Source organism: Felis catus, chromosome D2, assembly GCF_018350175.1.
Source record: "Felis catus isolate Fca126 chromosome D2, F.catus_Fca126_mat1.0, whole genome shotgun sequence".
NCBI lineage: Eukaryota > Metazoa > Chordata > Mammalia > Carnivora > Felidae > Felis > Felis catus.
Window position 1 is genome coordinate 71402962 of NC_058378.1, and position 21273 is coordinate 71424234.

The 21273-nt window shown below is 47.2% G+C and overlaps 1 protein-coding gene across 28 annotated transcripts in view; it reads right to left on the bottom strand.

Annotated features, from left to right (window-relative positions):
• ABLIM1 (actin binding LIM protein 1) overlaps nt 1-21273 on the bottom strand; it is a 303758-nt gene that overhangs the window by 158194 nt on the left and 124291 nt on the right. The window contains exon 1 of one of the 28 annotated variants that reach the window (XM_019813869.2): nt 9562-10183. The exons of 26 other annotated variants lie outside the window; for them this stretch is intronic. In XM_019813869.2, the coding sequence (XP_019669428.1) occupies nt 9562-9577 (16 nt within the window). In that variant the 5' untranslated portion in view covers nt 9578-10183. Of the gene's footprint in view, nt 1-3977; nt 4099-9561; nt 10184-21273 lie in introns of those variants that run through there. One more of the 28 variants, XM_045040718.1, reaches the window with a different exon arrangement.

The window sequence follows — 21273 nt, forward strand, 5'->3', positions numbered from 1 at the left end:
CCTGGGTGGCTCAGTTGGGCAAGCATCCAAGTCTTGATTTTGGCTCAGGTTGGGATCTCACGGTTGTGAGATCCGGCCAGGCATTGGGTCCTACACGGACAGTGTGGAGTCTGCTTGGGATTCTTCCTCTCTTTCTCTGCCCCTCCCCTCCTCATGCACACTTGCTCACGTGCGCGCTCTCTCTCTCTCTCTCTCTCTCTCTCTCTCTCAAGATAAACTTGAAAAAAAGTAAATAAAAAAGATAGAATATAGAGTAAATGTATCATTTCACGTGACTTTTATTTTAGTCATTGCTATGCATATGCGCAGGAGTCCTGGGTCCTGATGTGTGCAAACACACTCCCTGCTGTGGTTAGATTTGGTGAGTGGTGTTTTAAACCCCAGACCACAACCTGGAGGCCCTGAGGCTGAGTCCTGCCCACAGACGTGTTTCGTTTGGCCCACACAAAGACTTTTTTGTCGTTGTTGTATTTGAAGAGAAAGTTGCATCATTTGCCAACATTTAAACATCCGGAGATTTTACAGAAAAATGCCTATTTCTGGTCAGTCTTGAAAATTGGAAGCTCTGGCCACTTGGTGGACGTCTCCCCCTGAGAAGTGGGTGGGAGCAACAGAGTAGTTTCTCTCTTTCAAGGGCCACGCGGTCTGGTTTGCCCCAGTCTCCACTCAGGTCACCTGCCTAACTGGAGGCATCTGCCTGTACAATCTCTGGTTTGAACCAGATCCCGGACTCCTTCTTTTTTTGTTTAATTCTTAAAAAATATTTATTTATTCTTGAGAGAGAGAGAGACAGAGCATGAAGTGGGGAGGGGGCAGAGAGAGAGGGAGATACAGAATCCAAAGCAGGCTCCTGGCTCTGGGCCGTCAGCACAGAACCTGACGTGGAGCTTGAACTCGCGCACTGTGAGATCATGACTCGAATCAAAGTCGGATGCTTAACCGACTGAGCCACCCAGGCGCCCAGTCCTCAACTTATTCTGACCCACAAAGCCCTCTGTTCCCCCTTGCTTGTGTCCATCACTGTACTAAGTGACCGATTAGATGCTCCTGCCAGACCCAGCTGGCTGTCTTTCCTCAGACAGAGGTTGTGCTTCATTGCTTCTGTTTTTGCCAATTCGACCACCTCTCATTTCCTCTTCATCTACTAGTTGTACTGTTATTCGTCCTTCAAAGCCTAGCCTGCTATGACCTCTCAGTGGAATTAATCACTCCCTGCACTGGGGTCCCATGCTACTTTAATAGTTCTCTGTCAAATATATTTCACATTGCATCATAACTATCTCTTTCCTTGTCTATGTTCCTTGCTAGAATACGAGTGCGTTCAGGTCAAGAACTGTATTTTGTTTGTTTGTATTCTTGATGGCGTACCTCTTATTGGGTTCTACACATTTAAAAAAAATTTATTATTATTTATTATTTTTTTAATTAAAAAAATTTTTTTAGCGTTTATTTATTTTTGAGAAGAGAGAGACAGAGCATGAGTGGGGGAGGAGAGAGAAAGCGGGAGACACAGAATCCGAAACAGGCTCCAGGCTCCAAGCTGTCAGCACAGAGCCCGAGGCGGGGCTCGAACTCACAGACCGCGAGATCACGACCTGAATCGAAGTCGGATGCTTAACCGACTGAGCCACCCAGGCGCCCCCAAAATTTTTTATTTTTTAAAGTTTATTTATTTTGAGGGAGAGAGAGAGTGTGAGCAGGGGAAAGAGGTGGAGGGAGAGAGAATCCCAAGCAGACTCCACTGTGAGCACAGAGCCTGACACGGGGCTTGATCCCACAACCGTGAGATCATGACCTGCGCCGATATCAAGAGTCAGAGGCTTAACCGACTGAGCCACCCAGGCATCCCAGGTTCCAGACATACATTTAAATAAATATAACCATGTCCCCCACCTATACACACCATTCATTCATGTATTAGTTCATTCAACATCAGTGAGCACTTACTATGGAGAAGACACCATGTTGTGGATACAAATTGAATTAAATGCCATCCCTAACCATAAGAAATATACAGGACCCCTCAAGGCCAATCTTCAATACTCCCTTTTCTAGACAGCTTTTTTTTTTTTATTCCTTCGAAACACAACTCTTCCTTTGAACCCCCAAAGAATATTGTTTATACCCATCCTACTGCCTTATTTCCCCTTGATTTGCATTCTCAGTCAGCGCCCCTTCCAGCACCGGCTAATTCATTAACCTACTGAAGGTAGGAACTTTTCAGCGTATCAGGCAACTCCCAAAACGCCTTGCAGAGTGTAGGCCTTCGAAAATCTGTGATGTGATCAATAAGCTACGGTTCATCGTTTCAGGTGGGGACCTTTGCAGATGGCAGAACTAGTTGTATCTTCCACATGAGCAGGTACAGCATAACTGGACGTCGTCCAGCAGAAACCGCTCTCGCCATTGCCCCCAAAACTCTCTTCTTTGGTGGCTGTCCAGACAGGGTTCCCATGAATGGCACATAGACAGCAGTCCAGTAGACACTCATACATCCCATGTGTTACTTACCGGACCCTCCATGGACCTGGGAACCCACAGCCCCCGCCATTTTTCTGAGGGGTACTCTCCCACCAGCCACTCCACTGTGAAATAACCTTGCCATCCTTTGCTACCAACTTCCGGTTGTTCTCAATTTTTCTTAAGCGTCTTTCTTCACAATGTTTCACGTAACAGACAACAACAGAAAGAATACAGACAGCTAGAATATAGAGGAGCTAGAGTGGGGGTGAATAAAACACTCCGCGCCTCAATAATATATTTTAGCTCCTCGAAGACCAAACAGGAAGTTGTAGCCTTTGTGAGCCAAGACGTCTACTGAAGCCATCTTTTACCAAAGGTCTCTAAAGAGCTCTAAAACCCCAGTGAAAAGGCTCACCTGGCCCTTTGGGAATTAGGATTAATGCCTGCGGAGTGGCACTCCTGTGCCTGACTGCAAATCAGTGCCGCCTTCTCCAAGCCAGGCTGAGCCCCAGTCACTCCTGGGAAGAGGTGCTTTGGTTACCTTCGTCCCACACCCACCCCGCCCACCCTCTGCCCATCCAGTGTCCTAGGCTGACAGCAGTATCTGGCCACCCGAATCTCACAGGAGGCCCGGTTTATTACGCACTATATAGCCTCATTCTACACTGTACGAGAGGCGGTGAGAATAACAGTCTTGGCTTTCTCTTTGACTTCTGTGCACGGTTAGCGAAATGGAATGGAGAGGCTACTTGCAGAAAAGTTCTCACTTACCTGCTTGAAGGGCTGATCCTTTTACCCACAGAAACGGTGGATTAGCTAGACCATGTCAAAGTGTGGTCCCTGGACCAAGAGCATCAACACCGCCAGGGAACTGCTAGAACTGCAAAACCTCAAGCCGTTCTCCAGACCTACTGAATCAAAAACTCTGGGAGCGGGGCGCAGAAATCCGTGTTTTCACAATCTCTCCGGGTGGTTCTGATGCCTGCTAATGTTTGTGGATCACTGGCCTAGGCAGTAATTTGCCGGAAGTATTAAGAAAGCCAGGATCTTCACGGTTAAGTCCAAATAGTCAAACAAATCAGCCTGTTTGATTGCATTAGGGCATAGAAACTAGCTCCTTGTGCCCCCCTAGGGCACACTGGGCCATAATAGCATTAATCATGTCAATGTGAACACAAATACAATGTTTCAAAGAAAAGAGGTCAGGCATACAAATATTCACCCTCCCCAGTGTTAACAAAATTTGCCCTTGAATACACAGCTCCTGCCAATTTGGGATAAACATACCTCTCAGTATGAGTCACCATCAGGCCAACACACAATGAAATAGGAAGCTGGCTGGTTTCTACTGTGGTGTGCCCAGATCAGGCTCAACCACAATGGGAGAAATCTGCACCACTCACCGATCACTGAACCTTCTGAAAAGTTCTCTGGCTCTCTAATGCTGGCTCAGGAAAACACTCGGCATTTTGACCTTGGCACACTAGAGACAATATCAGGACTCTCCTTCTTACCCCCCAAGGGCCGTGAATATGAGGTCACACAGAGGGTCACCTCCTCAAAGTGAATCAGATGAGATTTGCATCTTGGTCGGGTGAGTCTACGTTAGGAGGTCGTTGCTGTGGGAATTTGGAAAAGTCCATTCGTTGTTCTGTAAAAGAAGGTGTTTGTGATGGAGTACAAGCTGTTTTATCCTTTCTAGCCACCTGACTGGGTAATTACAGAGGCAAGAGGCAGGGCCACCCAAAGTCTGGGAGTGGCTGGCTCAACCTGCAGCTTAGATGCTCACTGTCTCCATGTTCTTAAGTCCACTCCCGGGGCGCCTGGGTGGCGCAGTCGGTTAAGCGTCCGACTTCAGCCAGGTCACGATCTCGCGCTCCGTGAGTTCGAGCCCCGCGTCAGGCTCTGGGCTGATGGCTCGGAGCCTGGAGCCTGTTTCCGATTCTGTGTCTCCCTCTCTCTCTGCCCCTCCCCCGTTCATGCTCTGTCTCTCTCTGTCCCAAAAATAAATTAAAAACGTTGAAAAAAAAAAGATTTAAGTCCACTCCCTCATCAAAAATCGTTCTCAAGAGCTCCAGGTAAATTTAAGTCACTGTGTTCCTCCTCTTAGATTTACTTATATGTGCAGCCTTAACTCTAGTTATAGAAATGAAGTCTTCTTGAATTTCTGGGTAAACATCTTTTAGACATCTGTGAGTAGATGGCACAGGGAAATGGGTTTATTATTTTTTTAATGTGAAATTCTTTCCCGTAGCTTTGGAAGTCCCAGTATCTGGACAGCCCTACTGTAGTGAAGGTAGGCTGGGCAGAGTCTACTTCCGATGAGAGTAGCACTTTCATTTAGATCATAGTAAGAGCAGTTCACACTTGGATTTTTTTCCTCTAAGGTGGAATATGACTGGAGCTTCTTTCCTTCCAAAGACGTAAAGTTCAAAACCGAGTTGCGTGCATAAGTCACCCATCAAGACCATTTATTCCAAAACCTGTAACATCAGGTTGTCTCCCTTAATAGCTTCTCTTTAGACCTTGTTTAGGAAGTGTCGTTGTCATTGGTGAAAAGCTTGGGGCTTTTCAAGTTAAGGAAACAGTGAAGAAGTTAGACAAGCCCAGGAGTGGGGAGGGGAGGGGCATTAAGCATTAATCTAGGAAGCCGAGTTGGAAAACTGAACCGAAAAGAGGCTGTTAAACACCAAAAAGAGGCCTGAGGGGCAACTCGGACATGAGGAATAGCTACACCACAGAGAAAGATCTACTGTTCTCAGACCTCCCCAGAGATGGAACAGAAACGGATTTCAATTACATCAGGCAGTGCGCACGCACCTGAGTGGGTAGCGGCTGTGTGTTTCGTGGAGGGCTGGGATGGGGGGGGGCAGATACCACTAGAGGCAGCAACACTCGACGCCTGTAAAGGTTTTTTACAAGACTGTATACGAAGTCAACAAATACTTGAGGAGACAGCACTTTCTTAAGTCGCACAGGTGATTCAGCTGTTGTTTCATTTTCCCGGTGTTTACTTAGGTGTACAGAGTAATTCTAGAAGAATTCACAGAAGGGATGGGCCCTTGAGAAGCATTAGAAGGAAGCTGTACTGGAATTAGGTCTTTGACAAATACAGAAAAGGAGAATATAGGTATTTCCCGCAAGGGCCAAAGGGGCAGCGTGACACAGGCTGGAGGGAGGAAATGGCCTCCATGATGACTCAAATAGGACCAATGTGGGGAGAAGGGGAGCAGAAGTACAATTAGCAGAGGTTTGGGAGCCAGATAGGACTGGGTAGAAAATCAGCTTCTCTACGTTCCAGCTAAGTGATCTCCGGCAGGTTTCTAAACTCCTGCGAGCCTTCCCTTCCTCATATATTAAAGGGGAGGAATACCACTGACCTTGACGGTTGAGAGATTAGAGACCATGTATTTAAAGCTCTCAACACAAAGCCTGCCATTTAGTATGTGTTCAATAACCAGTGGATATAATAACATTAAAAATAAGAATAAAACAAGATGGGCTTGGTCAGGGGTGTGGAGGAGGTAATTTAAGGACTTGAGGAATCCTCAACGATCAGTAGGAAGCTCTGAATCTTACCTTGTCACTCATTTAGGTTTTTGAGCTGGAAATATGAGGACATCGGTGCCCTGAGAGGATTACTTTGGTGCCAATCTGTAGGACACATTGGAGACACAAACACCACTGTTCTCAGAAGCTACCAAGAAACAAGATTGCCGTGTGTGTGTGTGTGTGTGTGTGTGTGTGTGTGTGTCTCCCATTCACCTGAATGTCAGGTGGAGAGTACACATTTCTCCCTCGAGGGTGGACTGAAAGGAGTTTCACTGGGTCCCACTCTACCTTAAGAGCAGGTTGAGCCACCCAACATTCTCAGAAACCAAACAAAAAATGGTGTGCCCAAATGTAAAACTCTATGTACCTTGATGTGTCTCCCTCACTGCTAAATTCTTACTCTCTCACATGGTTTCCAAACCATAAGCCTCCCTTATTATTTAAATCAGATGAGTGTTCACATCTCAATCTCTAGGGTTTATTCTTGTTTTCTCTGACAAAAATCATAAATCCCTTTCGTACTTTTAAAGCGGGCACTAGAACACACACAGAAGCTAGACAATTAGAGCTTTTAAATGAGGAGAGTGGGCCTCTGGAGTTTAGGTCGATGAGAGCATATTCAGGAAGGCACATATTGACTGATAAACCTGCCAAACTCTCTCCTGCTCATCTGTCACAGGATGCAGCAAGGGTAAGGCGTCCTTGAACACATCAGAGAAATAACCATTTCATCAAGATTCCGGGATCAATAAGCGTCTACAACTGGAGGTGGATGGGCGACCGCTTAGCAGAAGAAAAGATAGCGAGGGTCCAAATGTATCAGCAAATGCTATTCCACACTAGGAGAGGTGTTATCTACAAGCAACCTTTCTCTCCCGTCAGGGTCAACCCCAAACCAGGTACATGCAAACTTTACCCAGGAGAGAAAATAAGGGCTCGAACCAATGCGAGCTAAGCCATCCTAAGTGGTGAGCACAACGCAGCATCCATTATCACTCCTTCACAAGGGCCCCCGCGTTCCTCAGGACGGACGTGCCATGAACTAAACCTGCTCAGGGGAGACCTGTGTCGGCTCCGGGAGGAAGAAGCGAGGCGTCTCTGGGAGCAAGAGGAAACGGAGAGGACTAGAAGAGTCCGGGGATGGAGAAGACAAAGGTTCGGGTCCCACCTCGGAGCACAAGCCAGTCTGTTTCAACTGTTGAGAATCTAGGATGGGCAGATACTAGGTAAGCTGTGCACGAGAAAATTACAGATGGAGACACGGTGCTGCTTCAGAGGGGCTCGCCATCTAGCGAGAGAGCCAGCGGACGTCCACACACTGTCCTAAGTGCAGTCACCGCTCCACGCACGCCATCTGATGGAACACAGAGGATGAACCCTTGGTCCAACCACCCGCTGTGTGACCTTGAACAATTTCCTGACCCTTTCTGAACCCCCGTTTTCTCCTCTCCAGGATGAATGCCTGGACCACGTGCTCCCCTGTGCCCGTCCCACTTTAAAAGCTACGGTGGTGGCTTTCTTTCCACAGACTCTCTCGTGTACCTGCCCCACATCCTGCCTTCCTCCGTTGTTGGCTGAGGTTGGTGCAATCGGAGAGCTGGGAGGTGGCAGCACGGACTGGCACAGACCTCAAAATAACAAAGGAACAGCCTTTAATCGGTGGCTAAGGGCAAAGATAGTACTCGTATGTGACCTCTCAGTGGCCCATCCCCACGTTCCAGTTAGAAAGTGGCTACTCACTTGTAAAGTGAGCGTGAGCCCAGCCGATCAATCTGAGTTTGGGGACACCTGCAATGACTCAGAAAAGGAGTTGCTCTTTGGGGATCCCTGATCCGTGGTTTAGAGCAGGTCTGGGGCTTTCCTGGGCTCCGTGGGAATGGAATCAAGAAGCGGCTTTTGTAATCCCCTTTCCCATCACCCACAAATTACTTATATTGGGGAAACAAACTCCAATCCATGAGCAACAGAGATCAGGGCTGGGGTTATTCTAGTCGGGTGGAAGGTACAAACGGAGAACCCCGGCCTTTATGAAATGTCAGCATCTGTTTATGCTGCTCTGAAAGTTCCTGAAAACATCCCCCAAAGAGAGGGAACATCATTAGAAGCATCTTTGTTCATACCAAAACATTTCACTCGATTACCACCTCCTCAGTTAAAGACCAAAGCTAATTCAAGGGATTATTAAAGACACACAGGAGCAGAATGGATAGAGCAGAACCACGTTTCTCTTTGTCCCAAGGTGCAGCCTTAGCACGGTTAGCTGTCATGATCCCATTTCTCCAGCCATCCGTTAGTATAACAAAACCAAACCGAGTTTCCAGCAACAAGAATCCATTTGCGTTTGGCGTGTTTACCTCAAAGTTACTCCGTGTAGGGGCTCTCAGTGAAAACGGATGCAGATACATCATTGAAATGGTTCAAGGAAGCCCCAAAAGAACAGACATCCGTGTTGACGGAGCAAGTCATGTCCCACAGCAAGAAAGCGTGGCAGAATAAATCCAAGCTTACCAAAGAGCAAAATTAAAGGGTGGTTACTCACATTTGAAAATCATGTGTTTAAGGTCCCTAAGACATATTATTAAGAGGGGGGAAAAATCAAGTCACAGAAAAACGACAGAATGGTCCCGTTTTTATACTCCTTCTGACTATCTCTCTCCCTCTCTCTCTCTTACCCTCTCTAGAAAGATACACAATATTGACGAATGATAAGGGGGAATTGAGGTGGACAGGGTAGGGGCAAGACGCTTCCACTTTTCGCTCTCTATTCTCCTGTAGCATTTCACTTTCTTAAGATATATTTTAGGTATTAGTTGGATCATTAAAACCAAGGATTGCTGTGTTCTTTTTACATTTTTCAGATAAGCTAATAATTTAAACTAGAATTCGATTCTGAAAAATTTACAATTCAGGACCACACCCAGTTCAAAAAATAACGCACACCTGCGCGGAGTGCCCCGCCTTCTCCCTTTTGACATTCTCCTCGCCACCTGATTTGCCACCTTTGAGAGCGCATCCTTCACAAAGGTGTCTGGAGGGGTGATCAGGGATACCGTGGGAAGGCCAGGGGATTAAAACAGCACACCTGAGACCCTCCAAACAGCCCGCTTCTCTGCTCAGCCGGTCCCAGCTAGGCCGGGTCACGTCCCAACACGGCACAAATCTGGCAAAAGGACCCCTTCGTTACACATCGTCAGTAACTTATTGATTTGAGGGGGGCGGGTGGTGAGGAAGAGAATGAAGGCTCGCTAGGCTGGGGGAGGGGGTGCAGGAAGGCAACTCTCAAACACAGAGAAACATTCAAGATGCAATTCCAAATCAAAAGAGACACACATTAAGGAGCTCAGCTGTACAAACACTCCAGAAATAGGATGCGCTTCAGACGCCGCGGCTAAATTAAAGGTTCTTAATGACTTCACAATACAGAGGGTCTCGCCCCAAGAATATGTCTGCCTGGCTTTCGACTGATCGTCCCCCATGAGGTGGCCGAGCCCCGCAGCACCATTGCAACTCCTGCAACCATGCACAAGGATCGATATTTATAATTACCTTTCTCCTTCACCATGGCAACCGGGTCCTCTGGCGAGCAGCGCCGAAAGAAACAGCAGTAAAGTCTGGGAGCGGGAGCGCTCCTGGGCGGACAGATCCGCGGTGCAGACGCTGCGAGGAAAAGCCCCCCGCATCCACTCGCGGGGTCTGGGGCTTCTTTCTAAAATCCCGCCCCCATCCCGGGGGGCCGAGCTCCCGCGCCCGCCCCGCGATCGCCGCCGAGTGGCGGCCGCGCCCAGCTCCGGGACTCTGCCCTTGAGCCGAAACCTCTCGCTACAGCAGCTGCTGCCGTAACAAATGCAAAATTCCACTGTCCTAATCTCTGGTCACTGACACCACTTTGCATTCCTCGCGCCCAGGCCCGGGAGAACGGGCAACAAAACGCTCCCTTCCCGGAGCCTGATAAATCATTGCCAGAAGAGGGGGGCCGAGGAACGGCCAAGGGACTGTTTCAATAAAACTAGTCAATTGTTAGCTCATTAGTTTCCTATCACCGCTGCTCCCTATTCTTATTCCGGCTTCGTTCGGACACACGGAATAAATAAAATTAACCGTAGTAGAAAAATCGAGAAATAATGCTAGTGACTCCAAGCTCATTTTCTTCAACTTTGGAGGCTCAACTAATAATGAGTGAAGACTGGCCCTGGCGCTCCCCGCCCCCGCCGCCCCCCAGCCCGGCTCCCCGCCCCCACCCCCCTCCTTGGTTTTCCTGAATGGGGGACAGAAGCCGGAGGGGATCGAGACAATGAGAGCCAGCCGGGGAAGAGGATCTTTCAGGATTCAGTTCCTTCCAGGATCATATTCAGGATCGAAGCAAAAATCTGACTTATCCAGTTAGGTAGGATTCCGACTTCCACCTTCTCTCCGCTTCATTAGTGTTTTCTAGACAAGCCCCTCGGATATGTGTATGCGAGCCGGAGGGACACTATCCGCAAAGTCGGCGGCAAACAGCCACACCCGCGCCCCTCAAGCCCCTGAGCCCGGCGCGCAGCCGCACTGGCTGCTGACAAGGCTTTGGATTTCTGACCCACGGGGTCACAGGTCAGTCTCCGAAGAGCAGGGGGCTTCTGGGTTCCCAAAGTCCACGCCCACCCCAATCCAGCACCTGTCTCCCCAACCCAGATCCTCCGGCCCCACCCCCAGCCCGGGCCCCACGTTACACATCTCCACCATGTGGGAGAAACGTGACGAGCAAGAGACAAAAAGGCAGACGCAGCCCCACTCGGGGAGAACAGCAGATGGCCAACACATCTTTCCCAACTGGAATGCACAGCCAGTATTAGACTGTATTTACTGCAAATATTGTAACGTGTTGGGTCTAAGAGAGCCAGGGTAACAGAAAGGAATGAAGTCAAGCAACCTGCCTGGGAGGTTGTTTATAGCCGACGTGAGGTTTAGTGGGGTGGGGAGGCCCTTTCCTGCTGGTTTTCTGATGGGTAACAGTAGCAGATCTCGAGCAGCTGTGACATTCCTACATCTGTGACTCAGGGCTTTACTATTAATAGCTTGAGTGTCTCAGCTGGGAAGGGCTAAGTCCCCTCCAACCCCTGAATCGTCTTTTCTACAAAACGTACTTTGCTCCCACTGCTCCCTGCCCCCGCTGCAGCCCCACGGGTCATGTTTTTCCTAAGTCAGCAGCCAGCTGGAGTCTAAGTGCTCCTTGAAGCCCCTTTACCAACCTCCATTCATACACAGGAGCCAAGCATTAGAGCAACGCCCCGCAAGTCCAGGGAGATGGGCGGGGCTCAAGAGCGGTGCAGGGAGCAGGGAAGGAGTCGTTGATAGTCCCCAGTTTTCATGCACTAAAACTTCACCTGTCTGCTCCTGCCCCTCTCCCCCCCAGTCACCCCCAGAGCTCGTAAAGAGACGCTGACAAGCAAAATTAACCTCAGAGAAGTGGAGTTAGTTTGGTGCTGTGAGCCTAGCAGGTGAATTTATTTTATTGTATTTTTGCTGCATAGGCACCGAGGCACTTCTCTCCGGACTTTCATGTCATTCAGCTCAAAGCTAAGGGAACAGGGCTCTCTCATCCTTCTCCTTCCTTCTGCCGCTCACTCTGTCCCTCTGTCCCGATTGGAATGAGACAGAAAAACACCACTGGGTTTCTAGCCCAAATCTAATCCTACCTCAATGTTCCCGATATTGTAAATGCAATTAGTTCAACTTCTCTCTTACTCGGGATGACCATTTTTAATCCTGAGATTTATTAACCAAACTGGCCCCTATTACAGTTCTGAACCTTCCTGTATACCTCGGTGGATAAAGTGCACAGAAAACCTGATTGAGAAAGGCTCTCTGGCAGCTTTAGAGACTAAGCTAACAGAGTGACAGTTGGTGCCTATTCATTTTCAGAGAAGCCTTTCCTAAAGGAAAATACTACATAGTGGTTCAGAGAGATTCCCTCCCTCCTGTGTTTTCCATGGAAAGAATTTTCCTGCACCACAAAGTGAATGAGTCACCGGGCATTTAGTTGCTAAATAGCAGTCATAAGTTCCCCCCAACAATCAGGCACTGCTACTTTAGGACAAAAGCATCCACTGGGTACTTTTAAGATAACCAAAGAGGGTATTACTAAAGTTATTTTTGGAATGTGGGAGAGTAAAACTAAATTGTTTTTGTCTCCTTGCCTCTGGCCGACTGGTTAAGAGCTTAGAGAACAGAACCAAAGCCTGGATATTTTCTCCTTTACCAGTTGAAGCTACAAGCGGTGCAGCAAAATAAAATGCAAGAAAACTGAAAAAATGTAAGGTTCACAAGATGGCAGGCCCTTTTATTCTTATTTTTAGAGATGGTTTCCAAAGAACTTATCTCAATCTCATTCCACTCAAATGAGATAAGACTTCCTAATAACTGACACCAACCCAAGGTTTTATTTGTTGTTTTATTCACCCAGACTCACTCAGTGCTGTCTTCCTTTTCCATTCACTCACAAAATGAAGCAAGCGTTGTCTACAAGCGACCAAAGGGCAGCAACCATTTTGTGGGAGAGAAAAGCTACGCTAGCACACAGCCACTCTTGGCAAAAATACAAGAGTGCATCATTTCAATAGAAGCCACGCCAATCGAAAGGGAAATGTTGCAACCAGAAAACAGACAACCTGGCGGAGCCCTCTTCCTCGTTGTCCTCTCCCTTCAACAGAGCCACCGATTGCCTATTGCTGGGGCACCTGTATGGCAGGAATTTCAGGACCCCTCTGTGACTCCTGGACCCCAGGCTTCTAGGTATCGCACATCCCTCAACACATTAGGACCCACTGGCACAAGAGTGTGCAGAATCCTTTCTAGCAGAATCCAGCTGAAAGAAAACTCAAGATGGAGTTCCTTATTTGCTTTCTGTTTGATGTTGACATCGATCAACCGCACTGCAGACATTTATGGAGCACCGCCTGTGTGCCAGGTGCAATGGGGCTGGCAGGTCAAACACAAGAGGAGAGAAACCACTGCTCTGGGGTTGCTTAACATCTAGTGGAGGAAATGCACACACACTAATATTCTCAATACAATAAGGAAGGTGTTAAAGATAGAAGTAGGGTGCAACGGCTTCCAGGCAGTGCTGAGCACCAACTGGGAGCCGGGAGAAGCTTCCAGAGAGAGTGAGAAGGCAAGCAAAAGCTGCCAAGTGAAGAAAGGGGGTAAGGTCATTGATTCCAGGCAGAGGTAGTGGGGAGCAAGAAGACGTCAAGTAGCTCACTGCTCATGGAGAACAGGAAAAAGCTCAAGCTAGGGCTGGGGTGGTAGTTCACAGAGGGCTCTGAATGCTGCACTAAGCAGGCTGGACCCTAGAATTGATGTGGTTACAGTCTCAAACCTGGGCTACCTGTTTCGTTCCAAATTAAGTTCAAAACACTTTCGCTTCATCTCAAAGTCTGCTGCGGTCTGTTTCCAACAACATTGCCCCCTTCCTCCAAATTAGGTGTGCGGGTGTATGCATATCCAGGGAATGTCTATGTTTACTAGTTTATTTAAATATTTCCCTGATAGAAATACAAATCAAAGCCACACTGAGATACCACCTCACACCGGTCAGAGTGGCCAAAATGAACAAATCGGGAGACTATAGATGCCGGAGAGGATGGGGAGAAACGGGAACCCTCTTGCACTGTTGGTCGGAAGGAAACTGGTGCAGCCGCTCTGGAAAACAGTGTGGAGTTTCTTCAAAAAATTGAAAACAGATCTACCCTATGACCCAGCAATAGCACTGCTAGGAATTTACCCAAGGGATACAGGAGTGCTGATGTATAGGGGTACATGTACCCCAATGTTCATAGCAGCACTCTCAACAATAGCCAAATTATGGAAAGAGCCTAAATGTCCATCAACTGATGAATGGATAAAGAAGCTGTGGTTTATATACACAACGGAATACTACGTGGCAATGAGAAAGAATGAAATAATGGCCTTTTGTAGCAACGTGGATGGAACTGGAGAGTGTGATGCTAAGTGAAATAAGCCATACAGAGAAAGACAGATACCATATGGTTTCACTCCTATGTGGATCTTGAGAAACTTAACAGAAGACCATGGGGGAGGGGAAGGAGAAAAAAGTTACAAACAGAGAGGGAGGGAGGCAAACCATAAGAGACTCTTAAATACAGGGAACAAACTGAGGGTTGATGGGGGGTGAGGGAGAGGGGAAAGTGGGCGATGGGCATTGAGGAGGGCACCAGTTGGGATGAGCACTGGGTGTTGTATGGAAGCCAATTTGACAATAAACTATACTAAAAATGTATTTCCCTGATAAATAGAAGGAAACGGTAGCCATGTACATCTCACACACAGCATTTTAAGTAACTCGGACCATATGGGATTGTAGTGATGGCTTCATGTCCATGGACAGCCATGTAGGCTGTGAGCTCCATGAAGGCAAGTAGGGTTTCACATTTTTCTCCCTTCCCAAGGGTACACTCTGCAGGCCTCCGGGGATAGAAATACTAGGGGTGCTTTGAATGTAAACACCAAGACATCTTGGTCCCCACCCAAGATCTGATGATTCAGATTCTCTGCAGAGGAGGCTGGAGCTATAGCCAGTTCTCTAAGTGACCAAGAATCACCGCCCTAGCACGCTGGCCTGTAAAGCAGGCGAATGTGAGATGCACAAACACATCTACACACCATGCTGCCGCATCTAAAGAGCAACAGCCCAGTTGGTTAAGCGTCCGACTTCGGCTCAGGTCACGATCTCACGGTTCGTGAGTTCGAGCCCCACGTCGGGCTCTGTGCTGACAGCTCGGAGCCTGGAGCCCGCTTCGGATTCCGTGTCTCCCTCTCTCTCTGCCCACCCCCCTCCCCCTGGAGCTCTGTCTCTCTCTTTCTCTCAAAAATAAATAAACATTAAAAACTAAATAAATAGCAACAGCGCAGTCAGTTAAGCATCAGACTCTTAATTTCAGCTCATGTCATGATCTTGTGGTTGGTGAGTTCGAGGCCCGCATTAGGCTCTGCACTGACAGTGAGGAGCCTACTTGGGATCCTCTCTCTCCCTCTCTCTCTCTCTCTCCCTACCCCCCCCAACCCCCCGTGCTCTCTCTCTCAAAATAAATAAATAAAATAAACTTTAAAAAAATAAGTAAAAAATAAAAAGCAATGCCTCTTGGTTAGCTAAAATAACAATCATCCGGACATTCACTGCGAACTTAATGGAAATTTATTGGAAGTGAGGATTCCAGAGTTTCTTATGGCCTGAGACAAATTCCTAAATGTCCAGGCCCTCTTGATCTTACTCTCATGTCCTCAACAGAGAATTCCTAGGATTTTTTCCATATGAATCTCACTGACTCGAGGCCCAGCAAAGTTCTTTTCCATGAATTCTTCAAGTCGAATTATTTCACATTTGTATGCAAAATTCCCCCCACTGTCCTTCTCAGAAGCCAATGTTGAATTTGGATCTGAACAACAGTTTGCAGCTTAAGAAAAACTACTAAGGTATAAAGCTCCCTATAAATAATCCACTAAAGATATAAACTGCAGAGTGAGCATAAAACAAGCCATTTTCCTATGTGTGTCCTAGAACCTATTACCAGAATTCACAGGATCTCTTGATAGTAAAAGCATTTCGCGGAGGAGTTTAGCCTGATGGAGGCATGTGAGAAGTTCACAAGAAATACAGAAATAGGTCTGAATTACTTGGGAAAAGACCCCTCAAAAAAAAAAAAGGCAATTTGTTTTTAGCTTTATCTTCTTTCCTTAATAGTTTCTAGGTAGAAATACAATGAGTGGGCAAGAACAATCCAGATGCTACATCATCCAGAAATCCAATGGCTTCCCGAGCAACGTTCTCTTTTTTCTGGTACTTAGTGCCGCCAGCGCCCTGAGCTTGACTACATTGCAGTGAAGGATTTACATGTCTATTTTTGCAAAAGGCTCTGGGCTTTCTGAGGGAAGGGGTCACCTGTGAGTATCTGTATTCACGCAGTGACAGGAGCAAAGTAGGAACGCAATATTTGATGAATATTAAGAATAAATGGCCCTAGTTTGGGGCGCCTGGGTGGCGCAGTCGGTTAAGCGTCCGACTTCAGCCAGGTCATGATCTCGCGCTCCGTGAGTTCGAGCCCCGCGTCAGGCTCTGGGCTGATGGCTCGGAGCCTGGAGCCTGTTTCCGATTCTGTGTCTCCCTCTCTCTCTGCCCCTCCCCCGTTTATGCTCTGTCTCTCTCTGTCCCAAAAATAAATAAAAACGTTGAAAAAAAAAATTAAAAAAAAAATTAAAAAAAAAAAAGAATAAATGGCCCTAGCTTATCATAGTAAGTCAAAGTAAGTATTCATTTTATTTTTTTTCAGTTTGATAATCAAATAGACCGATTTAAAAAATCTTACTGAAATACAATAAAAGTAAATTCAGTCTCATAGGTAAGTCAACCTAGCAGTTGCGTGAAAGATGCGAAGCCATAATTCACCTTGGAGAGAAAGCAAGCTGAAAAGAAATGTAACCAGGCAGTCGTCTTACCGAGTCCCGTTAGTCACTAGCCCTCGATATCACTTTTGTCACCATTTACAGAATGTTTGTAATGCGTCAGCCACCATTCTATCACCTCATTTAATCCTTGTAACAACTGGATGAGATAATGTTAGTATGGCCTCGCACATGAGGGAAGGGATCTGTCAGAATCCAAAGCTTTGTCGGGCCTTCCCTTCCACAGAGGTGGTGAAAGAGCCTTTCCTTCCCCGTCCCAACCACACGCACACACATTTTTCCGAGTCAAGATGCTCTCAATGTACATTGACTTCTTTGGCATTTCCTTCAAACTTGGCACAATAGAAATGACGTTGCATTTTGCCTTCTTTGTACAGAACAGTCTTCTCTTGATAGCTTATCCTTTGTTAGCTGGACTTCTTATGAGACGACCTGCTAGGTGAACAGCATCCTAACCTTGGCTTGGTGAGCTCATCCTTGGCTGGCCTGGGGAGCACGGTGTACCCAGATCCACATATCATGTCTTTATTTAAAATTTTTTTTAGGGGCGCCTGGGTGGCTCAGTCGGTTGAGCGGCCGACTTCGGCTCAGGTCATAATCTCGCGGTCCGTGAGTTCGAGCCCCGCATCGGGCTCTGTGCTGACCGATCAGAGCCCGGAGCCTGTTTCGGATTCTGTGTCTCCCTCTCTCTCTGCCCCTGTGTCTCTCTGTGTCTGTCTGTCTCAAAAATGAATACACATTAAAAAAATGTTTTAATGTGTATTTATTTTTGAGAGACACAGAGCATGAATGGGGGAGGGGCAGAGAGAGAGGGAGACACAGAATCCGAAGCAGGCTCCGGGCTCCGAGCTGTCAGCACAGAACCTGGTGTGGAGCTGAAACCCACGAGCCGTGAGATCATGACCTGAGCCGAAGTCGGATGCTTAACCAACTGAGCCACCCAGGTGCCCCAACATATCACGCCTTTAAGGTATAATTCACTCGCCCTGTGGAATCATTCTCAAGGACTAGCATTCCTATGGTTTCCGTAGAAAGAGAATTTTACAAATTTGTGGTGTGGGGGGGGGGGTGGATCAGAGAATTTTTGCAGGGTTTACAAAGCCTACGTTTGCCCCCCACCCTTTGTTTCACCTTGCAATTCTTAATTACTCCCTGGCACGCTCCCGGAAAACGACTTCTCTCTCATTCTCCCCAGACATCTCCGCCATCATCTGTGGGACAGGCCAAAGAAGGCACGCAAAGTGCACAGCCATTAGCGCATTTGCTGCCACCAAAAAGGGTGGCATTGTCACCCAACACGCGTCTCAGTGGGTGTCTCCAGTTCTTGGTGCAGGGAAGAGAAGGGGCCATGGGAACTACGGTGTAGGCAACACTAGAACACGTACGAAAACGTAGGCATTAGTTTCACGCATATGTAAGGGAAAACGAAGTACTGAGGCAAACCTGCCCAAGGTTACACGGTTACTTAGAAATGGGTCAAGACTCCTGATGTCTTACCTCTCTCTACCCAGTGGTTAGTCTGCTATGTCACACTGGCCACATGGGCGGCCTGATCAGACACAGCCAGGGTTTGAATTCCAGCTCCGCCAGAGGCAGAGTAACCTTGGGCACAGGATTTTCTGTCTCCGGGTTTCAGCAGTCTCATCCGGGAATGGTAGTAATACGCTCCGCTTGTAAGGAGGTGAGAACAGGGCTGCTTCGAGGGCACGCGGCCTGTGCGATTACACAGGGCCCGGGCTCAGAAGGGCCCTCCATTTGGTGTGATGCTTTGATCGCATCACACTGATGTCTGTAATAATTTTATCTCTGAACTTGTGTTTTACAGGTGACATCCACTGGGAGAGTGGAGCATGTGTGTGAGCAGAGGAGACAGACGCAGAATGGTAATGCCATTCCTTTGCATGTGGTGTTTGCAGGGCTCCATGAGTACAGAACTCCAGGGGACCAAGGTTCATGCTGGGAGCTCACGGAGACTCCAGGCGATGGCAAGGCAACGGTGTTACACCCACCACCGAATAACCAGGGGTGCTGAGAGGTCGGTCTCCATTCAGATCGGAACACTCACTTCAAGTGCGGAAAGAAGGCAACGGTGAATGGTCTTCTGGAAAACAATCAACCAAGGAACCCTATCTTATCCTTTCCGACTCCTGTTACCTGTGTTAGCCAACCATTTACTGAACATGATGACATCAAACAAAGGGAAAGGTAGGACGACCCATTTCCTCCTTCCCTCCATCAACAAGCCAAAGACAGAGAGCGCTGGGACGTGCATGCATCACGAAGCAAAAGAAAAAACAGCTGAGTTAGTTGTGTGCAGAATTCCCGCTCTTCTTTAAAGAATGAAATGCATATGTGTCTACGACCTACGAGATATAAATTGTGTAACTTCGGTGATTCTACCTCATATTTGATGCTCTCCTACTTGCATTTAAAACGGGCACTGCACAATACGAACACGAAAGGTCCAATTCATGTTAATAGTGTAAAATTTCACTCGGGACATTAACTAGCAAAGGAAAACACTGTGCCAAGGTGAGAGAGAGGGTGTGAAATAAGGGAAAAGGCTTTATATTTTGGTCCCTTTAATGGGACTTTATTCCTGCACTTTACACAAGGGGCCCCACGTTTTCCTTTTGCACCGGGCTCTGCAAATTCTGTGCTGGGCTCGGGGTGAGGATTAGGGACACGAGACAGAAGAGCCCTGCGCTGAGACCCACTATGAGAAAAGGCAGTAACGAATGTTATTGTTTAGTTTCTCATTGCCTCCTCGATTGACAACAAAATAGGATAGGCTTGAAAACTGTAAACTTCCAGTTTTCAAAACCATTTCAGGATATCAGGAGCCTTTTGAAAACATCGAATCTGGGGGATTTAACTTACAACGCCCTGAAGGATTTTAGTACCTCCTGATCCCTCGGTATATGACCTTGGCTGCCAAATGAGACAAGGCATGTGATGCCAACCATTAAAGAAAGAATGGGCATCGATGTGAGAAATCCTCCCAGGAAGACAAAGTTACTCTCCTCAGCCCATGCACTCATTCAGCAAGTATTTATTGAATGCTTCCTAAGGGTCAGTGCCTATTCTAGGAGCTGGGATATCACAGTGAACAAACCAGAAATCTTTGCTGGATGGAGTTTACATTCTAGTTGAGGAGGGGGAGGGGGGCTGATATAATAAAATACATACGCAAAAAATATATATAGGATATAAATGATAAGAACTATGGGAAAAAAATCAAGACTAGGGGATAACGTGTTGGGGAAAGGAATTGGGGTTCCGAGTGGGTGGCCTAGGAAACCCTCTTTGAGAAAGTACCGTTTGAATAAGCTGACGTAGGTAGGAGCGTAAGCAAAGTGTCATCTGAGGAAAGAGCATCTCAGACAGAGTGAACAATAAGCCCAAAGGCCATAAGGTCGAGCTCACCTGGTATGTTCAAGGCACTGAGGAGGCCAGCGAGGCTGGAGGCAGGGACCTTGCAAGGAACTTGGGCTTTCAATGTGAGTGAGGTGGAAAGACCTGGAGGGTTTGGGCAGAGAAAGTCGTACTGTCGACTAGTCATTTCCTGGCCAGGATGCTCCCGGCTTCTGTGTGGTAACCAGGGTAAAGCAGAGTGGGCACAGATGTAGAGTGTTGAATTTGTGCGTGAGATTAAAAAAAGAACTTAAGAGTGAGACGGTGATACGATACAATGAGAAGAAGGAAAGGATTATAGAAATAAGGAATGAAAACTGAGGACCAAGAGAGTATCAATAGCAATGAATGAAACACTAAAGAACAGAACAGACACTGATAAAATATCTAATTCCTAGCCTAGGAAAAAGCTTGAAATGATCTCAACGGATGCAGAACAAAGCATCTAAAACCAAGAGAGAAAACCAATAGATGTTCGAAATAAAGGAAGACTTGAAAAGGAAACCAAAACTTTATGTCCTAGATGTGCACATAAGAAGCAGAGGCTATATTCAAAGATGAACCCACCAGGACTTCCTGGAAATGAAAATAGGTATGAAATGGCAGACTTAAAGAGTATAGACATGATATTTTGGCAAAATTTGATACAGAATGCGAAGTCCAAGTCCTAGCCCAAGCTTCTGAACTTCCAAGGGTATCATTCTCCATTTATCCAGGCAGAAAGAAACCTATAGAAAAGAGAAAAGGTTGGGCTCACCTCAGACGTCTCAACGGCAACAGGGATGTGTAGAAGACCAGGGGGCAATACCTGGAAATCTTGAAGAAAGAAGGTGTGTATCCCAAGTACCTTCCACGCAGCCAAAATGTTCAGACAGAAAGGCAATGGGTAAAACCATCACAGACACAGAGGTGCTCAGGAGATACAACACCACACAACCTTCTTGAGCAAACAGCTTGACCACAACACCCAGCCAATTGAGAGACGAGTCCAAATAAACTCAGGGGTGCAGGTATTGTAATAAAAGGATTGGCAGCGAGAAGGAAGTTCTAAGGGAGGTGACAAGGGCGCCCAGGTGGTTCAGTCGGTTGAGCATCCGTCCGACCTCAGCTCAGGTCATGCTCTTCTGCTTCGTGGGTTCCAACCCCGCGTCGGCGGGCTTTGCGCTGACAGCTCAGAGCCTGGAGCCTGCTTCGGATTCTGTGCCTCCAACTCTCTCTGCCCCTCCCCCCACTTGCTCTCTCTCTCTCTCTCTCTCTCTCTCTCTCAAAAATAAATAAATGTTTGAAAAGAAAAGAGAGATGGCATGACTTTTGCCTTTTTACTGATTTCCCCCCCCCAGATTATTAGCCCAAGAACTGAAATTATTGCTAATTTCTTTATATCTAGGA